Below are 21496 nucleotides of genomic sequence, written 5' to 3' on the forward strand. Positions count from 1 at the left end.
GCTGTGCGGCTTAGGTCCTGATCCTGACTGGGCCCTATCAGTGGCACGTTCCCACAACACTAGTGGCATCTCTCCTAGGGCAGGATGCCACTACACACAATCTGCAGGATGCCACTACACACAATCTGTGGAAAGGGGGCAGAAGTGCCATACCTATGACTCCTGCTCTGTGGCCATGACTCTCCAGGGATATGGTGCATCAGCCAGGCTGAACTGGAAAGAGCACTGACTATGTGATTTGGGACAAGCTCCTCCTAATGCCAAAGACCCACAGAGAAACAAAGAGACTGTACCTGTACACTGCAGTGGGCTGGCCCCAGGCTGGTGCTGCAGCTCTCAGGGAATGAATGCTTCTCTGCAAGGAGAGATCAGAGTAAGGCATGGGCCTGAGACAGACCAGTAATCCTGCAACCCTTCTTCCTCCCTCCTTCCACTCCACTCCGGAGAACTGGATCCTATCCCTGTTCTGCAATAGAGTTCTTATTGGATACCAGGCAAATCACTGCAACCAAACTTTCACACTCATTGTGTGCTCCTCATTTCCTGGGTGCCCAACCTGTACCCTTGGGTCTGATTTGCAGAAGCTCTGAGTACCCACAGCTGTAACTGAACTCAACAGGAGCTGTGCTTTGAATACATAAAGTGCTATGTAATGCTGTGTACTCTAAAAATCAGGCATCCAAAATTAATGAACATTTTTTACTTTAATCTTCCTGTGCCTCATCTGTAAAGCAGAGATAATAACCCCTGACAGCCTTACAGGCATTGTGAATACAAACTGGAGCGTAAAGTGCTCAAACACTGGAGTGACAAGTGCCAGGAAGCAATGAATTCTGCTGTGTTCAGTGCGGGGTTTGGATGGAAGCAGCAAATAAGGCAGAGGCTGCAGTGAGAATATGTACTGAACAGGTAGCTAGCCATTCAGTGAACACCTTCCTGTAGCAGCATTCTGGACTATGTCAACAGTATCTCTCCTCGATGCACTGCTGCTCCAGGACACTCACAGACACAGCCTCACACTCACTGACACCAGGAACTGGAACATATGCTCTAGTTCCAACTGGAATTGTTTTGGGGAAGTCTCTGGCTTGTGTTATATAGGGGGTCAGACTAGATCAGTAGTGGGCAATTTGCGGCTCGTCAGAGTAATCCGCTGGTGGGCCGTGAGACAGTTTGTTTACACTGACCGTCCACAGGCATGGCCATCTGCAGATCCCAGTAACCGCGTGTCACCGTTCCTGGCCAATGGGAGCTGCAGGAAGCAGTGCGGACCGCAGGGATGTGCTGGCCACTGCTTCCCGCAGCTTCATTGACCAGGAATGGTGAACTACGGACACTGGGAGCTGTGGGCAGCCATGCCTGCGGATGGTCAATGTAAACAAACTGTCTTGTGGCCTGTCAGCGGATTGCCTGATGGGATGTGTGCGGCCTGCGGGCTTCAGGTTGCCCACCACTACACTAGATGATTGCAATGGTCCCTTCTGGCCTTGGAATCTATGAATCCTCCTCTTCTTAGTGACATCAGCTCTCCGCATGGAGAAACTGCCATGATGGGTCATCTGGATTTATGGCTTATTACAACAATTCGTAACCCATCAACACCCTCTTTTTGTCTTATGAGTACAGGAGGGTTAACGGGCCACTTCACCTTGAATGGTTTAACACAAAGCGTGTTAATGACTTATGCTAATCATAGAATCATAAAATATTAGGGTTGGAAGAGACCTCAGGAGGTCATCTAGTCCAACCCCCTGCTCAAAGCAGGACCAATCCCAACTAAATCATCCCAGTTAGGGCTTTGTCAAGCCAGGCCTTAAAAACCTCCAAGGAAGGAGATTCCACCACTTCCCTAGGTAACCCATTCCAGTGCTTCACCACCCTCCTAGTGAAATAGTGTTTCCTAATATCCAACCTAGACCTCCCTCACTGCAACTTGTTCTTGTTCTGTCATCTGCCACCACTGAGAACAGTCTAGATCCATCCTCTTTGGAATCCCCCTTCAGGTAGTTGAAGGCTGCTATCAAATCCCCTCTCACTCTTCTCTTCTGCGGACTAAATAAGCCCAGTTTCCTCAGCCTTTCCTTGTAAGTCATGTGCCCCAGCCCCCTAATCATTTTCGTTGCTTTCCGCTGGACTCTCTCCAATTTGTCCACATCCGTTCTGTAGTGGGGGACCAAAACTGGACGCAATACTCCAGGTGTGGCCTCAACAGTGCCTAATAGAAGGGAATAATCACTTCCCTCGATCTGCTGGCAATGCTCCTACTAATACAGCCCAATATGCCGTTGGCCTTCTTGGCACAGCTTCTCGTCCACTGTAATCCCCAGGTCCTTTTCTGCAGAACTGCTGCTTAGCCAGCTGGTCCCCAGCCTGTAGTGGTGTATGGGATTCTTCCATCCTAAGTGCAGGACTCTGCACTTGTCCTTGTTGAACCGCATCAGATTGCTTTCTTTCTAAACAATCTGTTGATATACTATTTTGCTGTGACACTGGGAGTTCCTTTCAAAGACCCGAGGAAGAGCTCTGTGGCTCAAAAGCTTGTCTCTCTCACCAGCAGAAGTGGGTCCAGTAAAATATATTATCTCACCCATCTTGTTTCTCTAATATCCTGGGACTGACATGGCTACAACGATAAGACCCAGTGATGGCTCACTAGCAGGTAACCCTCCAACACACATACTTTCACCACCCCCTACAGCAAACCGTCAGGGGACGCAGCTCTTTTGCAGGCTCAACTCTCCCACAGCAAACTGACAGGCTGCTCATGATCAAAGTTACCTCAAAACCTGGGATAAGGTAAAGCAGTGGGTCTCAAACTTTTTTACTGGTGACCCCTTTCACATATCAAGCCTCTGAGTGCGACCCCTGCAGTAAATTAAACACCCTTTTAAATATATTTAACACCATTATAAATGCTGTAGGCAAGCGGGGTTTGAGGTGGAGCTTGACAGCTCGCAACCCCCTTGTAATGACATCGTGACCCCCTGAGGGGTCCCAACCCCCAGTTTGAGAACCCCTCAGCTAGAGAGATGGGACTCCTGACAATTCTGACTGTGAGGAAGGTTTCTAATTGCTCTTGAGGCTCTTTCCTGGACTCTTTCCAAGTCAACACCCCTTCTGAAGCAAGGACACTAGACTAGACATAGAGTTCCAAGTGCCAAGGCCAATCAAGCCGATCCTCAGTTGCACCACAGGCTCCTTCTCCACCTCCAGGAGACACCTTGGGCTCCTTGAGACTCCCAAAAAATACCTCTCCCTTGGGTACCCTGCCCCATACACCCTGGTCTGGTACCTGTTTCTGGGCAGAGCTGGTGCTTTCCTTGCCCCGAGGGGATGCCAGAGGATGGATTCTCTGGTGCAGCATCTGGAATCCCTCCCAGCAGGAAGCAGGGAACCTTCTGGTTACTGTGGCAATTGGATGAACCTGCAGCTGGCACTGAAACACAGAAGACAAGCCCCAACACCTGAAAGTCATGCAGGATGTCACCTATGAGACATGCCTGGGGTCGCCCCTCCAAGTTTGGCAGTGCCTCGGGGCCCTGAGCATTTGCTCAGAGCTTTCTCATCTCTGAGCATGGGGCCAAAGGGCAGAAGAAGAGAGAAGTCCAGAGTCATGGGTAGGGAACACAAGGAACTTGCTGTGCGTGTCTCAACCCAGAAGGTCCCCAAGTCAGGGTGAAGGGATAGGATGTTTCCCAGCGACATGACCCCCAGGCTCACAGGACTTCACACCCTGCTGGCTCCCAATTTCAGACTGACAGGTGCCTTCTGCACAGGGGTAGCACAGCCCTCCCTATACCCTCACAGCACTTCCATAGCAGAGACCCTCAACCTACAGTCACCCTGGGTCCCCGTTCTCCTGCAGGAGGCAGAACTGACCTGAGTGCTGATGAGGCACCAGAGAAGTGAGGAACCCGCCCACTCGGGGATGCCCGTCCTCTCTTCCTGCCCCTGGCACGGGGCTCAACCATGGGATCTGCCTGGCCAACTGGAGAACAAGCACAGCTAGTGCACCCTAAAGGAAGAAAAAGACACATCAGAGAAAACAACCACCCCTTCCTCCAGCACACAGCAAGTCCTTTCCATTGGGTGCCCAGACACAGCAGAGCATCCTGCCCACAGCTCCCTGTGATGAACTGGAACTGTTCTTAATGTTTCCTCTGAATCCTGTGTGAGTGCCTCAGTTTCCCCTATACATTTCTTAAGTCTCCAGTGCGCATAAATGGCCGACACTCTGTATCCTGGCAACAAATGCTGGGGCCCTTCCCCTTGCAAGGGAATAGCTAAAGGTGAACAAAGAGATCAGGTGACCTCCTGGCCCGGGAAAGAGAAAAAGGCCAGAAAGGAGGAGCTGGAGGGGGTTTTTCAGTTGGGAGCTGGCTGGGGACAGGAAGTGAGGGCAGACGGGGTTGTCTGGCTTGCTGGGCCCCAGAATGGACCCATCTGAGGGGTTCCGCTCTTTGTACCTACAAGCTCTGTTTTAGACTGTGTTCCTGTCATCTAATAAACCTCTGTTTTACTGGCTGGCTGAGAGTCACGTCTGACTGCGAAGTGCGGGTGCATGCAGGAACCTCTGGCTTCCCCAGGACCCTGCCTGGGCGGACTCGCTGTGGGAAGTGCACGGAAGGGCATATGATGAATGCTCCAAGGTCAGACCCAGGAAGGTGAAGCAGTGTAAGCTTCTTACCCTGAAGACAGTCTTCTCCAAGGGAGAGGAGGCTCCCCAAAGTCCTGACTGGCTTTGTGGGGAGCAGTTCCTAACCATCGCCTGGGGACTCCATGACACTTTCCACCTACACAGCATCCCAGCTGCAACTTCCCTCCACAGTGCCATATGCATCCCGTCCACAGCTCCCCAGACATCCCTGACTCCCCACCCCATTCCCTCAGGGCATCCCAGGCTCAGCTCCCCACCTCACTCCCGAAGAGCATTCCATCTGCTGCTCCCCATCCAACTCAGCTGGCCACACCATTCCCACAGGGTGTCTACCCCACACATCTCTGCAGGGCATCTGGGTCACAGTTCCACAGCATCCCATCTAGCCACAGCTTCTTCCCTCCAACTACCCACATCCCTGCAGGAGCTATCTCGATCACAGTTCCCTTCAACCCCCCAGCTGCAGCTCTGCCAACTCCCTCTTCATAGGTGCCTTGGCCACAGTCCTTTTATAGAGGCATGCATTGGTTGCAGCCCCCTCCTCCACCACCAGAGGAGACTGTCCCTTACCCAGGTGAAGGCATCAAGGACTGTGTAGTGAGGGTGCAGGTTCAAGAAGGGTCTCTGCGCATTCCCTTGCTCCCAACCATCTCGACCCCGTCTGCTCTGCCAGGCAGCTGAGAGAAAATAACTGGAAAATAAACAATAATGTAAAGCTCCTTTCCCCGCAAAACTAGGTGAGATATGAGCTCTCTAGACCACAGTTAAGTCAACCAAAGTTTTCTATTTAGACCTGAATTTTCAAAGGGCTCTACAATGCAAGGCAGACAAAGTCTGATTTGAGACCTGAGGGTGGGTTTGCAGTGCAAATCTGAAATCCATCGATGCAGGGACTCAGGAAATACAGGACCTCACCCTCCCTGACCTGCTTTTAAAATTTTCAGGTTATGAGGCTTTTGACAAAGACCTGGGGAAAAAACTATGGCCATGAGCCACATAGAACTAGTACAGTGGGACTTCCTGATCCAACCTAGTGTCCAGCACCAAGAACCAGTCTGGTATACCAATATTTCAAGTTACTGCACTTCCATCCTGGTTCTCCGAGCGCTAAACTGAGCTACTATAATTCCGAGACAGCTGACACAGGCCAGACCTGGGTGGTTTACTGCAGTGTAGAGACGTCCCCATTCTGGTTCTCCCAGTGGTGTACTAAGCTTCTGCATGCAACAATCTGGAGTGGAGACAGGAAGCCACTGCATATGTTCATTAGTGCTCTCAGTTTTACAGATCAGCCTGAAACTAACTTCAGACCAGGAGTTACGGCACAAACACAAGATCATTAGGTCAGGTGGTTCCCAGGATAAGGCACTCCCATCCATACACATCCAACAATGACCTGGCTCTGTTTATCAGCCTGTTGTAAAATGTACATGCAGAGTTAGACTGACTTGAAAATGTGAACATCAGGTAAGGACCAGGAATAGACTGAAGAGAACAAATCTGGGGGCATTTACACAGACGTTCCTAAGGAGCAGCCCCCTCAAAATGACCTTTCTGCAAGAGCAGCGTGGCATGAAAATTGACCTGCCAGTTGAATGCCTATACAATGTGCTATGTGGGAAACTTAGCAACATTTAAGGGGACTCCCAAGCTGTGTCAGGAGAGCAGCCGCCAGCTCAGTTTCTCTGGAGGCTTGCTACTGCAGGTACAGGGACAGAGCTGGCAGCTGTGGGGTCTCGACACCCCTTAAGCCAGCTCCCAGGGAGCCAGCAGTAGACCATGAGAATGAAACATAACCTCACTCCTTCCTAACCCTGCCATTTTCTCTGTACATAGCATAGCTCCAACCCACCATTCTCATCCATGTCTCCTGATGCCCATGTCACAGGATGCATCAGGGAGCACCACCAGCAGCTGGTGCGCCACACCTGACACTGACATCTCAGGAGGCTCATGGCTACAGCCATAGGGATCAGAGCTTTAAAAACTTTAATGCCACTATTCACCAATTCTCCTTCTGTATTCCCGCCAAGCTGGCAGAGGGAATTCAGTGCTGCTGCTTGGCTGCTCCTGCCTCCACAGCACTAACTACAGCTCTGTTATTCACTTCCCTCCCTTTAGGTGGCGCCGCTTGGTGCGCTCCCTGAGACGTATTGGGTGGGAAGCAGGGCAAGCAACAGCAATGTGGGCAGTGGCAGAGGCCACAGCAACTAGGGGCAGTGAGGGGAGCCCAGTGTGAGGGTGGGAAGGAATGCAGAGAAGATAGATCTGGGATGGAGCCATGACTTGGACAGTCTCTGGTGCTGTGGATAAAGCTTAGCCAAGATGCTGGAAGGGCAAGGATTGCAGAAATGATCTCAGCCAGGACCAGCTCTAAGTTTTTTGCTTCCCCAAGCAAAATAATTTTCTCATGCCCCCTCGGCCCCGCCCCAACTCCGCCCCTTCCCCATCCCATTCCAACCTCTTCCCCAAATCCCTGGCCCCGCCTCCTCCGCCAGCCATGCTGCATTTCCCTTCCTACCCCTCCCTCCCAGGCTTGCATGGGAGGAAGGGGGGAGAAGGGGAGTGGCGGTGTGCTTGAGGGAGGAGGCGGAGGTGAGCTAGGGGGGAGCGGTTCCTTTGGCCCCCCCCGGGGTTACTTCCTGCAGCCTTCCCCATGCCCCCCACTGCTGCAGCTCACCTCCGCTCTGCGTCTCCCCTCTCTCTCCCAGTCTTGGCACAAAGCAGCTGATTTGCGCAAGCCTGGGAGAGAAGGGGGAGAAGTGGAGCAGTGGCGTGCTCGGGGGAGCAGGAGGCAGTGGAGCAGAGGTGAACAGTGAGGGGGGGAGTGGTTCCTCTTCCCACCCCCAGGTTACTTCCAGTGGCCCTCCCCACACCGCCACAACTCACCGCCGCTTAGGGCTGGCTCCCGTTTTTTTGCGCCCCAAGCAAAAAAAGTAAAAGGAGACGAAGTGCCACCCCTTGGAAAGTGCTGTCCCAAGCACATGCTTGAAGCGCTGGTGCCTAGAGTCAACCTTGAACTCAGCAGAGCCCCTAGAGGGCATCTGGGCATTTTCCTGCTCTCTATTACTCCCTCTGTTCCTGGATTTCATAGTTGCAGCTGTTGCCAAGAGCACTCTTTATTGCCTGGGCTTGGCAAGAATGTTCCAGTCCAGCCTTCTCTGGGCTTCTAGGCCCCTGTGCGACTGTTGTATTGCTCTCTGCAGGGCAACGTGCCTGAAGAGCATTCATAAACTGTTGCAGATGCCTGCCTACAAATTAAGCATTGCCTTGTGCCAGGGGCCACACTGATTGCTGATTCCTTTCTAGATGACATCTGAGGTCCTACTGATGACCTATAAATATGGTTTGAAAACGCCACTCACCCAATGGCTTAGGGCAATGAAAATGAGGATGAGTAACTGGGCTGAGTTCCCACAGTGAAATGGCTTGAGTGCTGGTTCCAGCATGAGGTGACCTGCTCCAGCAAATCTGCAACCTCTTCTCCATTCAGGACAATGCAGGGAGTAGGAAAGTGGAGCAGCTGAGAGCCCAAAGGCAGAGCAGCAAACTGAGCAGACTGGGACGGGGGCAGATGAGAGGGCCAGATGCGGGAAGCAGAGGTACTGGTGAGGGTCTGTTACTGACCATCAAATAAAACCAGAGGACAGATGGCTACTCCTGTCTGTAATGTATGGACAGAAAAACTATGTTGTTTTGAAAGGCCTTTAGTTTAGGAGACATGTTGGAAGGTATTCTGCAGCCAACAGTAAAACATCATTAATTTCTAAACATTACAATTTTCTAACCCAAAAGGACAACATTGGCTAACCCATCCTGGTTCAGTGGCAAAATAAAGGCAGCAATTAGATATAAAAAAACAATATATAACAAATGGGTAAAAGGGGAAATAGACAATCATTATGAATAAAAAGTTACGATGTGCAGAAATATAAGGGAAGCTAAAGATGGAAAAAATCCATGGTTGACAGGACTTCATATCGACAGTATGAAGGAATTGTTTAAAGTATATTAGGTACAAAAGTATCCAAGCAATGGTGTAGGCCTGTCACTATATGGAGATGGTAAAATTGTTAATGATGATGCAGATAAGGCAGAAGCGTTAAATAAATGTTTCTGTTCTGTGTTTGGAAAGAAGCAGAATGATACACTCACATAACATTAGGATGAGAAGGTACTTTCCAGTACATTAGTAAATAAAAAGGATATTAAACTACATCTACTAAGGACAGATATTTTTAAATCATCTGCCCCAGATTACTTGCAACCAACATTCCTGAAAGGGTTGGCTGAAGATATCTGTTGCCTGCTGATTTTATTTTTTAACAAATCTTAGAATACTGGGGAAACTCCAGAAGACTAGAAGAGTGCTAATGTTGTGTCAATATTGAAAATGGGCAAGGGGGAGGATCTGGGTAACTATAGGCCAGTTAGTCTGGCATCAGTCCCATACAAAATAATGGAAATGCTGAGCTGGGATTCAATGATTAAAGGAGGATAACACAATTAAGGCCAGTCAAAGTGGTTTATGGAGAATGGATCTTGTCAAGCAAATCTGATTTCATTCTTTGATGAGATAACAAGTTTGGTTGATAGAGGTAACTGTACAGATTTAATGTACTGTTTTTTGTATGGAAAGAGTTTGACTTAGTACCACTATGATATAATACACCCAGGGCCGGCTCCAGCGTTTTTGCTGCCCCAAGCGGCCAAAAAAAAAAAATTTTAAAAAATCTGAGACGCAAATACTATGGCAATGGTGCTTCATTCTTTGGGGGCAGTTTGGCGGCAGGTCCTTCCCTCCGAAAGGGACTGAGGGACTTGCCAACGTCCCACTCCTTTCTGCTGGCCGCCCCAAACACCTGCTTGCTGCCCTGGTGCCTGGAGCTGGCCCTGAATACACCCCTATGTTCACACCCAATACACTACTGTAATAATCTTTGTACAAAGTATGCCCTGTAAGGCATCAATTTGCCGGTCAGTACTGTCCTGATAAAATGTGTGGCAATATTGTATATGAAGTTCTAAGATTCCCCCATATGATGTTATTAAGGCTATGTCTATAGTAGCACTTTTGTCGGAAAAACTTCTATCAGTTGGGGTGTGGCTGACAGATTTCACTGACAGAAGCTCTGATGCGGACAGCATTATGTCAGTGGGACACGGTCTCCTGCTGACACAGCTATTGCTGCTCATTGGTGGTGGTTTAATTATGCCGATGACAGAACTCTCTCCCGTTAGTACAGAGCGGCTACATGGGAGACCTTACAGCGGCACAGTTGCAACATTACAGCTGTGCTGCTGTAAGGTCTGTAGTGCAGACATATCCTAATGCATGTTCCAAATCACACAGCTTTGCCCAGGCAGAAGTCAGGTCTGTCCTAAATAAAAGAAGGAACGTCTGCTTGGCTTAATTTGGATTTAAGTAGTAAATCAAGCAGGGAGAGAAAACAAAGAAGTTCAAAGGTGGAAAAAAGCCCAGCAGGGAATATCCTTCCACATAGACTCTTTGTCTTCTGGGTCTCAGCTAGAAATGTTTTTCAAGAGGGGACTGAAACTATAAAAAGCTGGGACAAACATCTTAGGCACCCCCCTCTCTCTCCCTGCCTATTGCTTTCTCTGCACCAGAAGAGACAAAGGAGGCAGCTGTTGGATTCTGGGGGAGGGTCCCGACCCACGAATTTGGTCAGTAAGAGTGCTGAAAGCATGTGGTGAGAAAACAAACTATATTAGATTTCAAAGCAAAGTTAAACTGGGCACCCAGACAGCATTCTACCTTTATTTTTCTTGCAAGCAATTCTGACTTTTACACTTCATTACTTGTACTCATTTACAAGCTTTCTCTCTATAGTTAATAAACTTGTTTTAATGTGTTTGCTGAAATGTCCAGGAACACCATTTGGGGTAACAAGTTGCGTGCATATTATTTTTTCAAAAGAAGAACAGACTCAATATATTTGCACTGTACAGGAGATGGCTGGACAGCACAGACATATGTTTCTGGGGGAAGATCTGGGACTGGGAATGTGCTTGGCTCACCTTCTGGATTCTTTAAGGCTGGTAAAAGCCAAGGGGTGGCTGGCTGGCTGCAGTACACACAGACATAGCTAGGAGTGACTTACATACTACAGGATGTTTGTGAGCAATCCAGGTTGGTGGCTCCAGCAGAAAAGCAGTGCAAAGGGAACCTCAGGTTACAGGGCAGGGGTGACAGATACTCATTGGTCTGAACTGTACCTTGGTATGTCACAACATTCTGGGTTTTAAATGAGCACTATACAATATCAAGCCATACTAAAAGGATTAAGAACTGGCTAACTGACAGATCATCCTGGAAGGGAATTTTTCTAGTGAAGTTCTGCAGGGACAGGAATCGGGCCCAACACTATTCAATATCTTTATAAAGACCAGGAAGAAAATATAAAAAAACCCACTGATCAGATCTGAAGATAACACAGAGATTGACAAAGTAGCATATAATGATGAGGACAAGGTAGCCATACAGAGCAACCTGGATCACTTAGTAAGGTGGGACCATTCAAATAGAATGCTTTTTAATACAGCCAAATAGAAAGTTATATACATGTAGGAGGGAGGAATGCAGGTCAGACCTACAGACTAAGGGATTTGGAGCAATCACATTTTTTTATTTCTCCGCTCCCACACCAATAGTGACTGCTACAGCTCCTCTTCAGCTCCGGGCAAAAACCTGCAGCTCCACTGCTCCAAGCTCCAGCTCTGGGCTCCGCTCCAAAGCCCTGAAGGGAGCATATCCTGGAAAACAGGGACTCTGACAAGGATTTAGGGTCCATAGTGGAACATGAGCTCCCAGTGTAATGCTGTGGCAAAAGGACCAATACAGTCCTTGGAGATATAAACGTGAGCGTGGAGAGCAGGAAGATGATTTTGTCTCTGTATACGACATTGGTGACACTGATATGGAATACTACATCCATTTCAGTGTATGCATTTTAAAAATGATGTTGAAAAGTTGGAAAAGATGCAGAAGAGAGCCATAAAATGATGTAAGGGCTGAACAAAATGCCTTACAGTGCCAGACTTAAATAGATCAGTCTGTTTAAAGTTATCAAAAAGAAGATTGAGACACTGGGTACTAAAGTACTCTTTAATCTAGCAGAGAAAGGCAAAACAGGAACCAACGGCTGGAAGATAAAGCCAGACGTTTAAAATAGAAATAAAGCACAAAATTTTAAGACAGGGAGGTTATGAACCATTGAAACAAACTAGCGAGGAAAAGAAATGGTGAATTCTTCATCTCTTGATGGTTTCAAATCCAGGCTGGCTCCCTTTCTGAAAGATGCTTTAGCTAAATATACATTGCTGGGCTCAATACAGAGGCAACTGGGTGGAATTCAAGGGCCTGTGTTATACAGGTCAGACTATATGCTCTAATGGCCTTAAAATTTTTACTCTGTGAAACCCAGGACCATCAACGACAGAACCGTGGTGGGGAGGAGGTGGTGGAAGGGGAATACAGACAGAAACAAGCGTGTGCCAGGGGGAGAAACGCATAGAAACTCCTGCAACGTTTTAGCAACCCGAGCTTTGCTTGGGCTGCATGGACCTTTCTCACTCTGATTTCTCTAGGATCATTTCAGTTTCAAAATTCAACCTTAAGCACTATTGAATTTTGAACCCCTCATTCTCTGTTCCCCCTGGGTTGGAGGAGCAGCCACTCTATTCCTCCCCTAGCCCTGTCTTACTTCCCTGGGACACCTATTTCTTCCTCCCTCACAGGGACCACCTGACTGGGCCAGAAGGACCCCATCACCTAATCCTGCATCAAGGCCAGTGAGAAAGATCCTGGCCCCACAGCACTGGATCCTTGCCCTCATCAGTTGAGAGCACCTGGGCACCCAATCGCCAGCAGCAAGCACAAGTTGTATGTAAATTCTAATCCTGCTGGTAGTTTGCCAGACTACACTGGCTGATGTACTGATGACAAGCCCATAACTGAGCCACTAGGCTCAGTCTTCAGGCCAGCAGCGCTCAGTAATGTTTTCCAAGTATGTATAAAGCCTTAAATGGGTCAGGCATGGGAGGTTGAGTTGGGAGAGCCACTGTGAAACATTTACATTGTTTCCAAGCACTCAGACAGCAGCTTCACATCAGCAAATCACCATCCTCCTGAAGATGAGGCAAAGGGCAACACAGGGCTGGAGAGGAGTGGAGAGTGTGTGAGGCACAAAGCAGCTATATTAGCCCTGGGCGCCATTCACTGCTGCTGGAGAAAGCAGCAGCAGGCAAGCACTACCCTGGTGTCTAGCTCTACTCTGAGTAGGAAAAGTTACATGATAAAATGGCAGAGCTCCAGCTTAACTGCAGCTTTGGAGCAGCACCCACTCACTGCAAATGGTGGTGAGGTTCCTGTGTAGACATGGCCAAGGTGCAGCACAAGAAGACAGGCTGTGCCACACTGTCAGACCCATGCTGCAGCACCAGTATGACTCACCAGTTGGAGTGCTGGGGAAGAGACCAGGAATGCACCCTGACCTTGGGCCTGCACAGGCTGGCCAAAGGGGTTCCAGAGCACCATGGAGACCTCACTCAGTCACATGCATGCACCCATACTGAACTCCAGAGGGTGTGCAAAGGGTTTAGCTAGAACACTCTCTCTAGTGTAGACATCTGAGGCAGGAGGGAAAGAGATACAGGGAGGGGGACTATGCTTGAGGTCTGCCTGGTGCAGTAGGGAGAAAGACATGGGGTAGGAGCCTGTGACCAGAGGTAAAGCTGAGTTAGGTTATGGGAAGGGCAAACAGAGAGAAAACCAGGACCTGGATTAAAATACAATGACTTCAGCAATTCCTTAAATCACGATCAGGAAAAGGAATTTCATGTTGCAGTTCCTGAGAACAGGGATCTTTAGGGTATGTTTACTGCTGTCTCCAACACTGGCTGAGGTGAAGGGATGGTATGACCAGACCAAACCCAAATGGGAACCATTCCCCAGAACTCCCTTTTACAGTTCTTGCCTTTGGCTAAGAAGTCCAGTCCACATAGACCCTAAAAGCCACTTCCCTGCTGCTTACAGGCATAGTGGGCACTGAGGGCTATGGGAGAACCCTCAGTTGTGGCTCTCCCTCAACACAGAATGGGACACGTGGGCTATGCAGGGCTCTCCCTTGGTTCCCTGACCCTCATTCTGCATTCCAGCTGGGTACCGCACCGTAGAGGCTGCCCAGGTCTCCTCCCTGCTTCCCCCATTGGAAGGCTACCCATCCTCACCTCTGTTCAGATGGAGTCTGTCCAGCACTGATTGCTGAGGTGGCATTCCGGAACTCCTCATTGCTGGGGAGGGTTGGGATCCCATGGATAGAGCTTGAAGCATTCAGCACATGGAGGCGATGAAGGGCTGCATGTGGAGTTAGAAGGAGAAGGGACTAATGCATTGGAATTCTGCTGGGAGGAGATTCCAGACACTCCAGCATGTAGCTTGAGGACAGAGCAGCCTCCCCAGCATTAGGACATGGTCTGTCCCCTCATGAACACTGAGTCCGGCTACATAAGGGTGTCTGTACTGCCTCACTGGCATGAATTCTGCTCCACAGGAAGCCAGAGACCTCATTCTCCATTCCCTTCAGGAGTGAACTGGTGCTAGCACAAGGAAAGTCAAGCCCCCATCTCTAGTTATTTGGGGATCAAGCAGCCTGAAGTGGAAGCTGTCAGAGCATTTCCAGTCTAATCCTCACTTGGTGTGGAACTTCCAGGAACTCTCTTGTTTGGGGCAGAAGTTCCCAGCCTCAGCGTCCATCCAAAGAGGAAGGATGGATTGCAACCAAAACTGGCTCAAGCAATGTGGGCAGCAGTGGCTGTTATGCTTCTGCCATGGGGGTCATAAAGTTCCCTAAAAATGGGGTATTTTGAATTTTAGGAGAGGGGTAGCCATGTTAGTCTGGATCTGTAAAAAGCAATAAAGAGTTGCACCTTAAAGAGTCCTGTGGCATGCATGCGTCTGACAATGTGGGTATTCACCTAGGAAAGCTTATGCTTCAATACATCTGTTAGTCTTTAAGGTGCCACAGGACTCTTTGTTGAATTGTAGGGTTAATTGAAATGGAAATTGTAGTTTAGCTAGTACTTGAATTCACTAGAGGCAGGTAGTCACAGCTTAGTGAGCATGTAATAAATAAACGGGGTGGGGGGGGAGCTCCCTTCCAGGTAAAGAAAAAGGAGTAGGCACCCGACCAAAACAGCCAACAGGAGGCTAGAACTTTTTAAAATGGGGAAAAAAACTTCCCCTTTGTCTCTTGTTCTCTGAGAAGGAGACACAGAGCAGCAATGCTACAAGAAGTAATGCAATGTAAGGCATAAAAATTCATCTTCCCTACCGAGAAGAAATCATTGGACAAGGTATGTTTAAGTAGACACAATCAGGTTTATTTCTTTATTTTGGCTTGTGGATCAAGGTTTTTTTCACCCCCATTTTAAGAAGTTCTAGCCTCCCATTGGCTCTTTTGGTCAGATGCCCATTCCTTTTCCTTTACTTGGGGAACTTTGTTAACCCTTTTCAGGTAAAACAAGCAGAAAACGGCCACGAAGAGGGAATTCATAGCTAACTGGGTGTTCATGAAAGGGAGCTCTTATTCCCCCCCTCCTTTCATTTATTAGACTAGCCAACCTTCCCCACGCTGCATGTGTAATTGAGCCACTGAGTTCTGGGCACGCTGTACTAAGCCAATAACAGACAGGGGAAGGAGCTAATGCCCGGGCCCGGAGGCTGATTGCTAGGACCGGCTTACAGGGCTGGACGGCGCGGCTGGGCTCTGGGAACGTTACGGTCTCAGGACAGGAGTTGAGGCAGCCAGCACGGAGAGCCTATAGAGACTTGCTAAGAAGAAAATGCGACCTTGCGGAGGGAAGGGGAAGTGGGCCGAGCCAGCCCTTCTAGCCCTAGCTCCGTCAGGAGCTGCCTGGCCGGGCTGCTGGTGCCCCCGGAGTGCGGGGCGGGGCACGGCTCGCCGGGCTGTGCCTGCGCCCAAGCTGCCCCAGCTGCGGGCTTCGGGATATCGCCCAGCCCCGACCTTGCAGCGCTGCCAAGCCCCGGCCGAGCAATGTCGCGACTCTCGCGATACGCAGCGTGTGTGTGACCCCGCTCCAGACCCCTGACCTCGGCTCAGCAGCCCCGGCAGCCGCCACATCTCGCTCCCGCGTCCCGGCTCCCAGACGGCACCACGTGAGAGACCACAAAGAGGAAACGTCAGGGGTAGAGGGGCCCCGCAGAAACCATGGAGAAGGAAAGTGAGGCCTAGAGGGAGCCACACAAGCCCAGAGAGAGGCAGGGAGAAGGCTAGATGGGACACACCACAGAGGGTGCGTGACGGATAGAACGCCCCCGAAACCATAAATAAGAGGTGTGTAGACTAGAGGGACCATATACCATAGCGAGGCTAAGGCAAGGCTAGACGGTGCCAATCCGACGATAGAGAGGCAGTATCTAGGCTAGACCAAGCCGGAACCATAGAGGAGGCACGTAGGCTAGGAGGGGGCATATGCCATAGAGAGGAAATCCGGGACGCTGGAGAGACAGACTGCCGAGAGAACCGGAGGTTGGGGGCCGGTGGGCCCCACTCGCATTGAGACTGGCAACGTGCGGGCTGTCGGGCCCTGGAGGACCGGTGGGTGGCTGGGGCAGGAACCCGTTCACCCAGGTGATGGTCGCTGATAGTGTTGCTAACTTTCTAATGGCACAAAACTAAACACCTTTGCCTCATCCCTTCTCCAGGCCCTGCCCCCAGTTTGTTATATTTTCTCTCCCTGGGGTGTAGGAGGGGGTGAGGCTCTGGGGTGGACACAGTCAAGGAACTGTAATCTGAGTGGAATAATAGAGATTTGGTGGGGTAACTCAGATGACTGGAGCACTGTCATGAATGGGTATGAACAGTTCAGGAAGGGGGAGAACTTGTACTATATGTAAGAGCACAATATGATTGCTCAGAGCTGCAGTATGAAACTGCAGAAAAGCTTGTTGACAGTTTTTGGGTTAAGTTTAAAGGTGAGAGCAGCAAGAGTGATGTCCTGGTGGGATGAGGTAGGACAAGGCTTCAGACAGTAACAGAAGTTTTTAGATCACAGGTCCTGGTTCTCATGGAGGACTTCACTCACCTCGATATCTGCTGGGAAAGCAATACAGCAGTGCACAGACAATCCAGGAAATATAGGGGACAATTTCCTGGTGCAAATGCTGGAGGAACCAAATAGAGGCAGAGCTCTTCTTGACTTGCTCACAAACAGGGAAGAATTAGTAGGGGAAGCAAAAGTGGATGGGAAGCTGGGAGGCAGTGAGCATGAGATGGTTGAGTTCAGGATCCTGCCAAGGAAAAAAGGAGAGCAGCAGAATACAGACCTTGGACTTCAGAAAAGCAGACTTTGACTCTCTCAGGGAACTGATGGGCAGGATCCCATGGGAAAATAACATGAAGGGGAAAGCAGTTCAGGAAAGCTGACTGTATTTTAAAGAAGCCTTATTGAGGATGCAGGAGCAAACCATCCTGATGTGCAGAAAGAATAGTAAAATATGGCAAGCGACCAGCTTGGCTTAACAGAGAAATCTTCAGTTAGCTTAAATACAAAAAGGAAACTTACAAGAAGTGGAAACTTGGACGAGAGAAGAGTATAAAAATATTGCTTGAACAATCAGGAATGCCAAAGCGCAATTGCAGCTAGCAAAGTATGTGTAGGGTAAGGAGGGTTTCTACAGATATGTTAGCAACAAGAAAGGGAAAGTGTGGGATCCTTACTGAATGGGAGAGGCAGCATAGTGACAAATGATATGGAAAAAGCTAATGTACTCAATGGTTTTTTTGCATTGGTTTTCACAAATAAGATTAGCTCCCAGACTGCTGCACTGGGCAGTACAGTATGGGGAGGAGGTGAACAGCTCTCAGTGGTGAAAGAACAGGTTAAGGACTATTTAGAAAAGCTGGACACGCACAGATGTATGGAGCTGGAAGCAATGCATCTTAGGGTGTTGGAGGAGTTGGCTGATGTGATTGCAGAATCATTGGCCAAGGGCAAGTCATGCCTGATCAACCTGATTGCGTTCTGTGATGAGATAAGTGGCTCTGTGTATATGGGTAAAGCGTTGGATGTGATATACCTTTACTTTAGCAAAACTTTTCATACAGTCTCCCACAGTATTCTTGCCAGCAAGTTAAAGATGTGCAGATTGGACTGTAACAGGGATTGGCAACCTTTGGCACACGGCCCTGGCAGATTTGTTTACCTGCTGTGTCTGCAGGTTCGGCCAATCGTGGCTCCCACTGGCCGCAGTTTGCAGTTGCAGGTCAATGGGGTGGCAGAAAGTGGTGGCCAGCACAATGCTCGGCCCGTGCCGCTTCCCGCAGCCCCCGTTGGCCCGGAGCAGCAAACTGCAGCCAGTGGGAACTGCAATTGACCAAACCTGCAGAGGCGGCAGGTAAACAAACTGGCCCACCAGGGTGCTTCCCCTGGCAGGCCACAGGCCAAAGGTTCCCAATCCCTGTGACTATAAGGTGGCTAGAAAGCTGGCTAGATCGTTATGCTCAATGGATAGTGATTAATGGCACAATGTCTAGTTGGCAGCCGATATCAAGCGGAGTTCCCTAGAGGTTGGTCCTGGGGCCGGTTTTGTTCAACATCTTCATTAATGATCTGGATGATGAGATAGATTGCCCCCTCAGCAAGTATACGGATGACTGTAAGCTGGGGGGAGAGGTAGATATGCTGGAGGGATAGGGATAGGGTCCAGAGTGACCTAGACAAATCGGAGGATTGTGCCAAAAGAAATGTGGTGTGGTTCAACAGGGACAAGTGCAAAGTCCTGCACTTAGGACAGAAGAATTCCAGGCACTGCTACAGGCTTGGGACCGACTGGCTAAGCAGCAGTTCTGCAGAAGAGTACCTGGGAATTACAGTGGATGAGAAGCTGGATATGAGTCAGTGTGCCCTTGTTGCCAAGGAGGCTAACAGCACATTGGGCTGTATTAGTAGGAACGTTGCCAGCAGATTGAGGGAAGTGATTATTCCCCTCTATTCGGCACTGGTGAAGCCACATCTGGAGTTTTGCGTCCAGTTTTGGGCTCCCCCACTATAGAAAGGATGTAGACAGTTTGGAGAGAGTCCAGCAGAGGGCAGTGATTAGGGGGCTGTAGCACATGACTTATGAGAAGAGGTTGAGGAGGATTTGATAGCAGCCTTCAACTACCTGAAGGGAGGTTCCAGAGAGGATGGAGCTTGGCTGTTCTCTGTGATATCAGATGACAGAACAAGGAACAATAGTCTCAAGTAGCAGTGGGGGAGATCTAGGTTGGATATTAGGAAACACTGTTTCACTGGGAGGATGGTAAAGCACTGGAATTGGTTACCTAGGGAGGTGGTGGAATCTCCATCCTTAGAGGTTTTTAAGGCCCAGCTTGACAAAGCCCTGGCTGGGATGATTTAGTTGGTGTTGGTCCTGCTTTGAGCATGAGTTGGACTAGATGACCTCCTGAGGTCTCGTCCAACCCTAATCTTCTATAATTCAATTAATATTAACAACAAGAGGGAAGGAATGCAAGCCAAAATAGGGAAAGAACAGGTTAAAGAATATTTAGATAAGTTAGATGTATTCAAGTCAGCAGGCCCTGATTAAATTTTTCTTAGATTACTCAAGGAACTAGCTGAAGCAATTTTGGAACTGTTAGTTATTATCTTCAAGAATTCATGGAAGACAGATGAGTTCCCAGAGGACTGGAGAAGGCCAAACATTATACCTGTCTTTAAAGGGGGAACAAAGAAGACCCAGGGAATTATAAACCAGTCAGCCTAACTTTTTTATATCTGGAAAGATACTGAAACAAATTATTAAATAATCCATTTTTAACCACCAGGTTAGCTGATATAGTAAAGTTATAAGGAATAGCCAGCATGGATTTGTCAAGAAATCATGCCAACCAACCTAAATTCCTCCTTTGACAGAGTTACTGGCCTAGAGGAGCGGGGAAATGTGTAGACATTGTATATCTTGATTTTTAGTAAGGCTTTTGCACAATCCCACATGAAATTCTCTAAAGCAAACTTGGGAAATGTAGTTTAGTTGAAATTACTGTAAGATGAGTGCACAACTGGTTGAAAGGCCATACTCAGAAAGTAGCTATCAGTGGTTCATTGCCCAACTGGGAGGACGTATCTAGTAATGGCTCCAGAACTGACCCCTGAGGAACCTCACTAATCAATATGTTCATTAGTGACTTTGATATGGAAGGGAGAGTAGGCATATAACATTTGTGGAAGACACCAATTTGTGGGAGGGATTACTAGAACTTTGGAGGACAGTGTATGGGGAGATTTTGGCAAACCAGTAAAGTGCCTGAAACCACTGTGGCTTATTGTTAAAGCAACCTATTAAGCAGTCTCAGCTTGACCAAGGGAGGAGGGGAGGGGATTTGGGGTGCCACAGAAAGGGCAACTTGACCCCACGTCCTTCCTGATAAGAATTGAGTTGAAGTTGCTGATACATGCATTTTAAAAGAGCAGGATGTGCCCCAGAAGTGTCTATTGGGGTCTCAAGGCTGCAAACTCTGGAAAAACCCACACCTGAAGGAACCTCTTGCTTGACCCTTGAAACTGCTTACTTAACAAGTTGTCTTTAAGGGATACGTCATTCTATTACAAATGTATAAATAAGGGGGAAAAGTTTGAAATAGTTGGATTCATTTGGGGACTTTTTTTGGACTCTCCCTCTGGATACATCTTGCGGTCCCCACCAGCAGACAGAAGATTTGGCCACCAGAAGCCTGCTGCTGTGTCACTCGAGAGCCACACAGCTTTGGGAATTATCAAAGGTTGGGGGTGTTTTACTAACTTGTTGCGGATGTGTGTAAGTGCTTGAGACTAAGTAAAGTTTAGCTTTAAGTGAAAGCACTCTTGTGTTGTTCTGTTTATGCCAGCCATCTATCGGTCAGACGGCCGTGTCTCCCTTGATTTATTTCCTGACACCACCTTGCACGGAGTAAAAATTACCAAGAGCTTTGGGTTGAAAGAGCCCTGGGTAACAATCCAATTAGAATTCCAAATGATCATGTTAAATTAGAGAATTGGTCTGAAATCAACAAGATACAATTAATAAAGACAAATGCAAAGTACTACACTGAGGAAGAAAAAATCAAATGCACAACTTCAAAATGGGGAATAACTGGCTAGTCAGTAGTACTGCTGAAAAGGATCTGGGGTGGATAGTGCAGATCAGAAATTGAGTATGAGTCAACAGTGTGATGCACTTGCAAAAAAGGCTAATATCACTCTGGGTTGTACTAATAGGAACATTGTAGTTAAGATCTGGGAGGTAATTGTTCCACTCTATTCAGCACCAATGAGGCCTCAACTGGTATTGTGTCAAATTCTGGGTGCCACACTTCAGGAAAGATTTGACCAAATTCGAGAGTCCAGAGAAGAGAAACAAAAAATGATAAAAGGTTTAGAAAACTTGACTTATGAAGAAAAGTTAAAAAACTGGGCATTTTTAGTCTTGGAAAAGACGACTGAGGGGAACCTGATAACAAGCTTCAAATAGGTTAAGGACTATTATGAACAGGATAGTATAATCAGTTGTTCTCCTTGTCCAGGACAAGAAGAAAGGGGCTTAATCTGCAGCAATGAAATTTAGACTAGCTGTTAGGAAAATCTTTCTAATTGTAAGGGTAATTAAGTTTTGGAATTAGGCTTCCAAGGGAGCTTGTGGAATCCCTGTCTCTGGAGGTTTTTAAGAACAGGGTGGACATCACTTGTCAAGGATGGTCTGCCTCATTTACTTGGTTGTGCCTCATTGCAGAGATCTGGACTTGATGACCTTTCAAGGTC

The 21496-nt window shown here is 48.4% G+C and overlaps 1 protein-coding gene across 4 annotated transcripts in view; it reads right to left on the minus strand.

Annotated features, from left to right (window-relative positions):
* DELE1 (DAP3 binding cell death enhancer 1) overlaps positions 1-16145 on the minus strand; it is a 41449-nt gene extending 25304 nt beyond the window's left edge. For 3 of the 4 annotated variants that reach the window (XR_012656288.1, XM_075068002.1, XM_075068001.1), the window contains exons 1-6: positions 15789-16145; positions 13907-14033; positions 5228-5348; positions 3880-4015; positions 3293-3436; positions 294-355 (exon numbers count right to left, since the gene is read on the minus strand). Coding sequence is in view for 3 of the 4 variants with exons in the window: in XM_075068002.1 (XP_074924103.1) it covers positions 294-355; positions 3293-3436; positions 3880-4015; positions 5228-5348; positions 13907-14033; positions 15789-16023 (825 nt within the window). In the remaining variant the exon portion in view is untranslated. The remainder of the gene's footprint in view (positions 1-293; positions 356-3292; positions 3437-3879; positions 4016-5227; positions 5349-13906; positions 14034-15788) is intronic. The other variant, XM_075068003.1, reaches the window with a different exon arrangement.
* Between the last annotated feature and the right edge of the window lie 5351 nt (positions 16146-21496).

This window comes from Chelonoidis abingdonii, chromosome 7 (assembly GCF_003597395.2).
Source record: "Chelonoidis abingdonii isolate Lonesome George chromosome 7, CheloAbing_2.0, whole genome shotgun sequence".
NCBI classification, from domain to species: domain Eukaryota; kingdom Metazoa; phylum Chordata; order Testudines; family Testudinidae; genus Chelonoidis; species Chelonoidis abingdonii.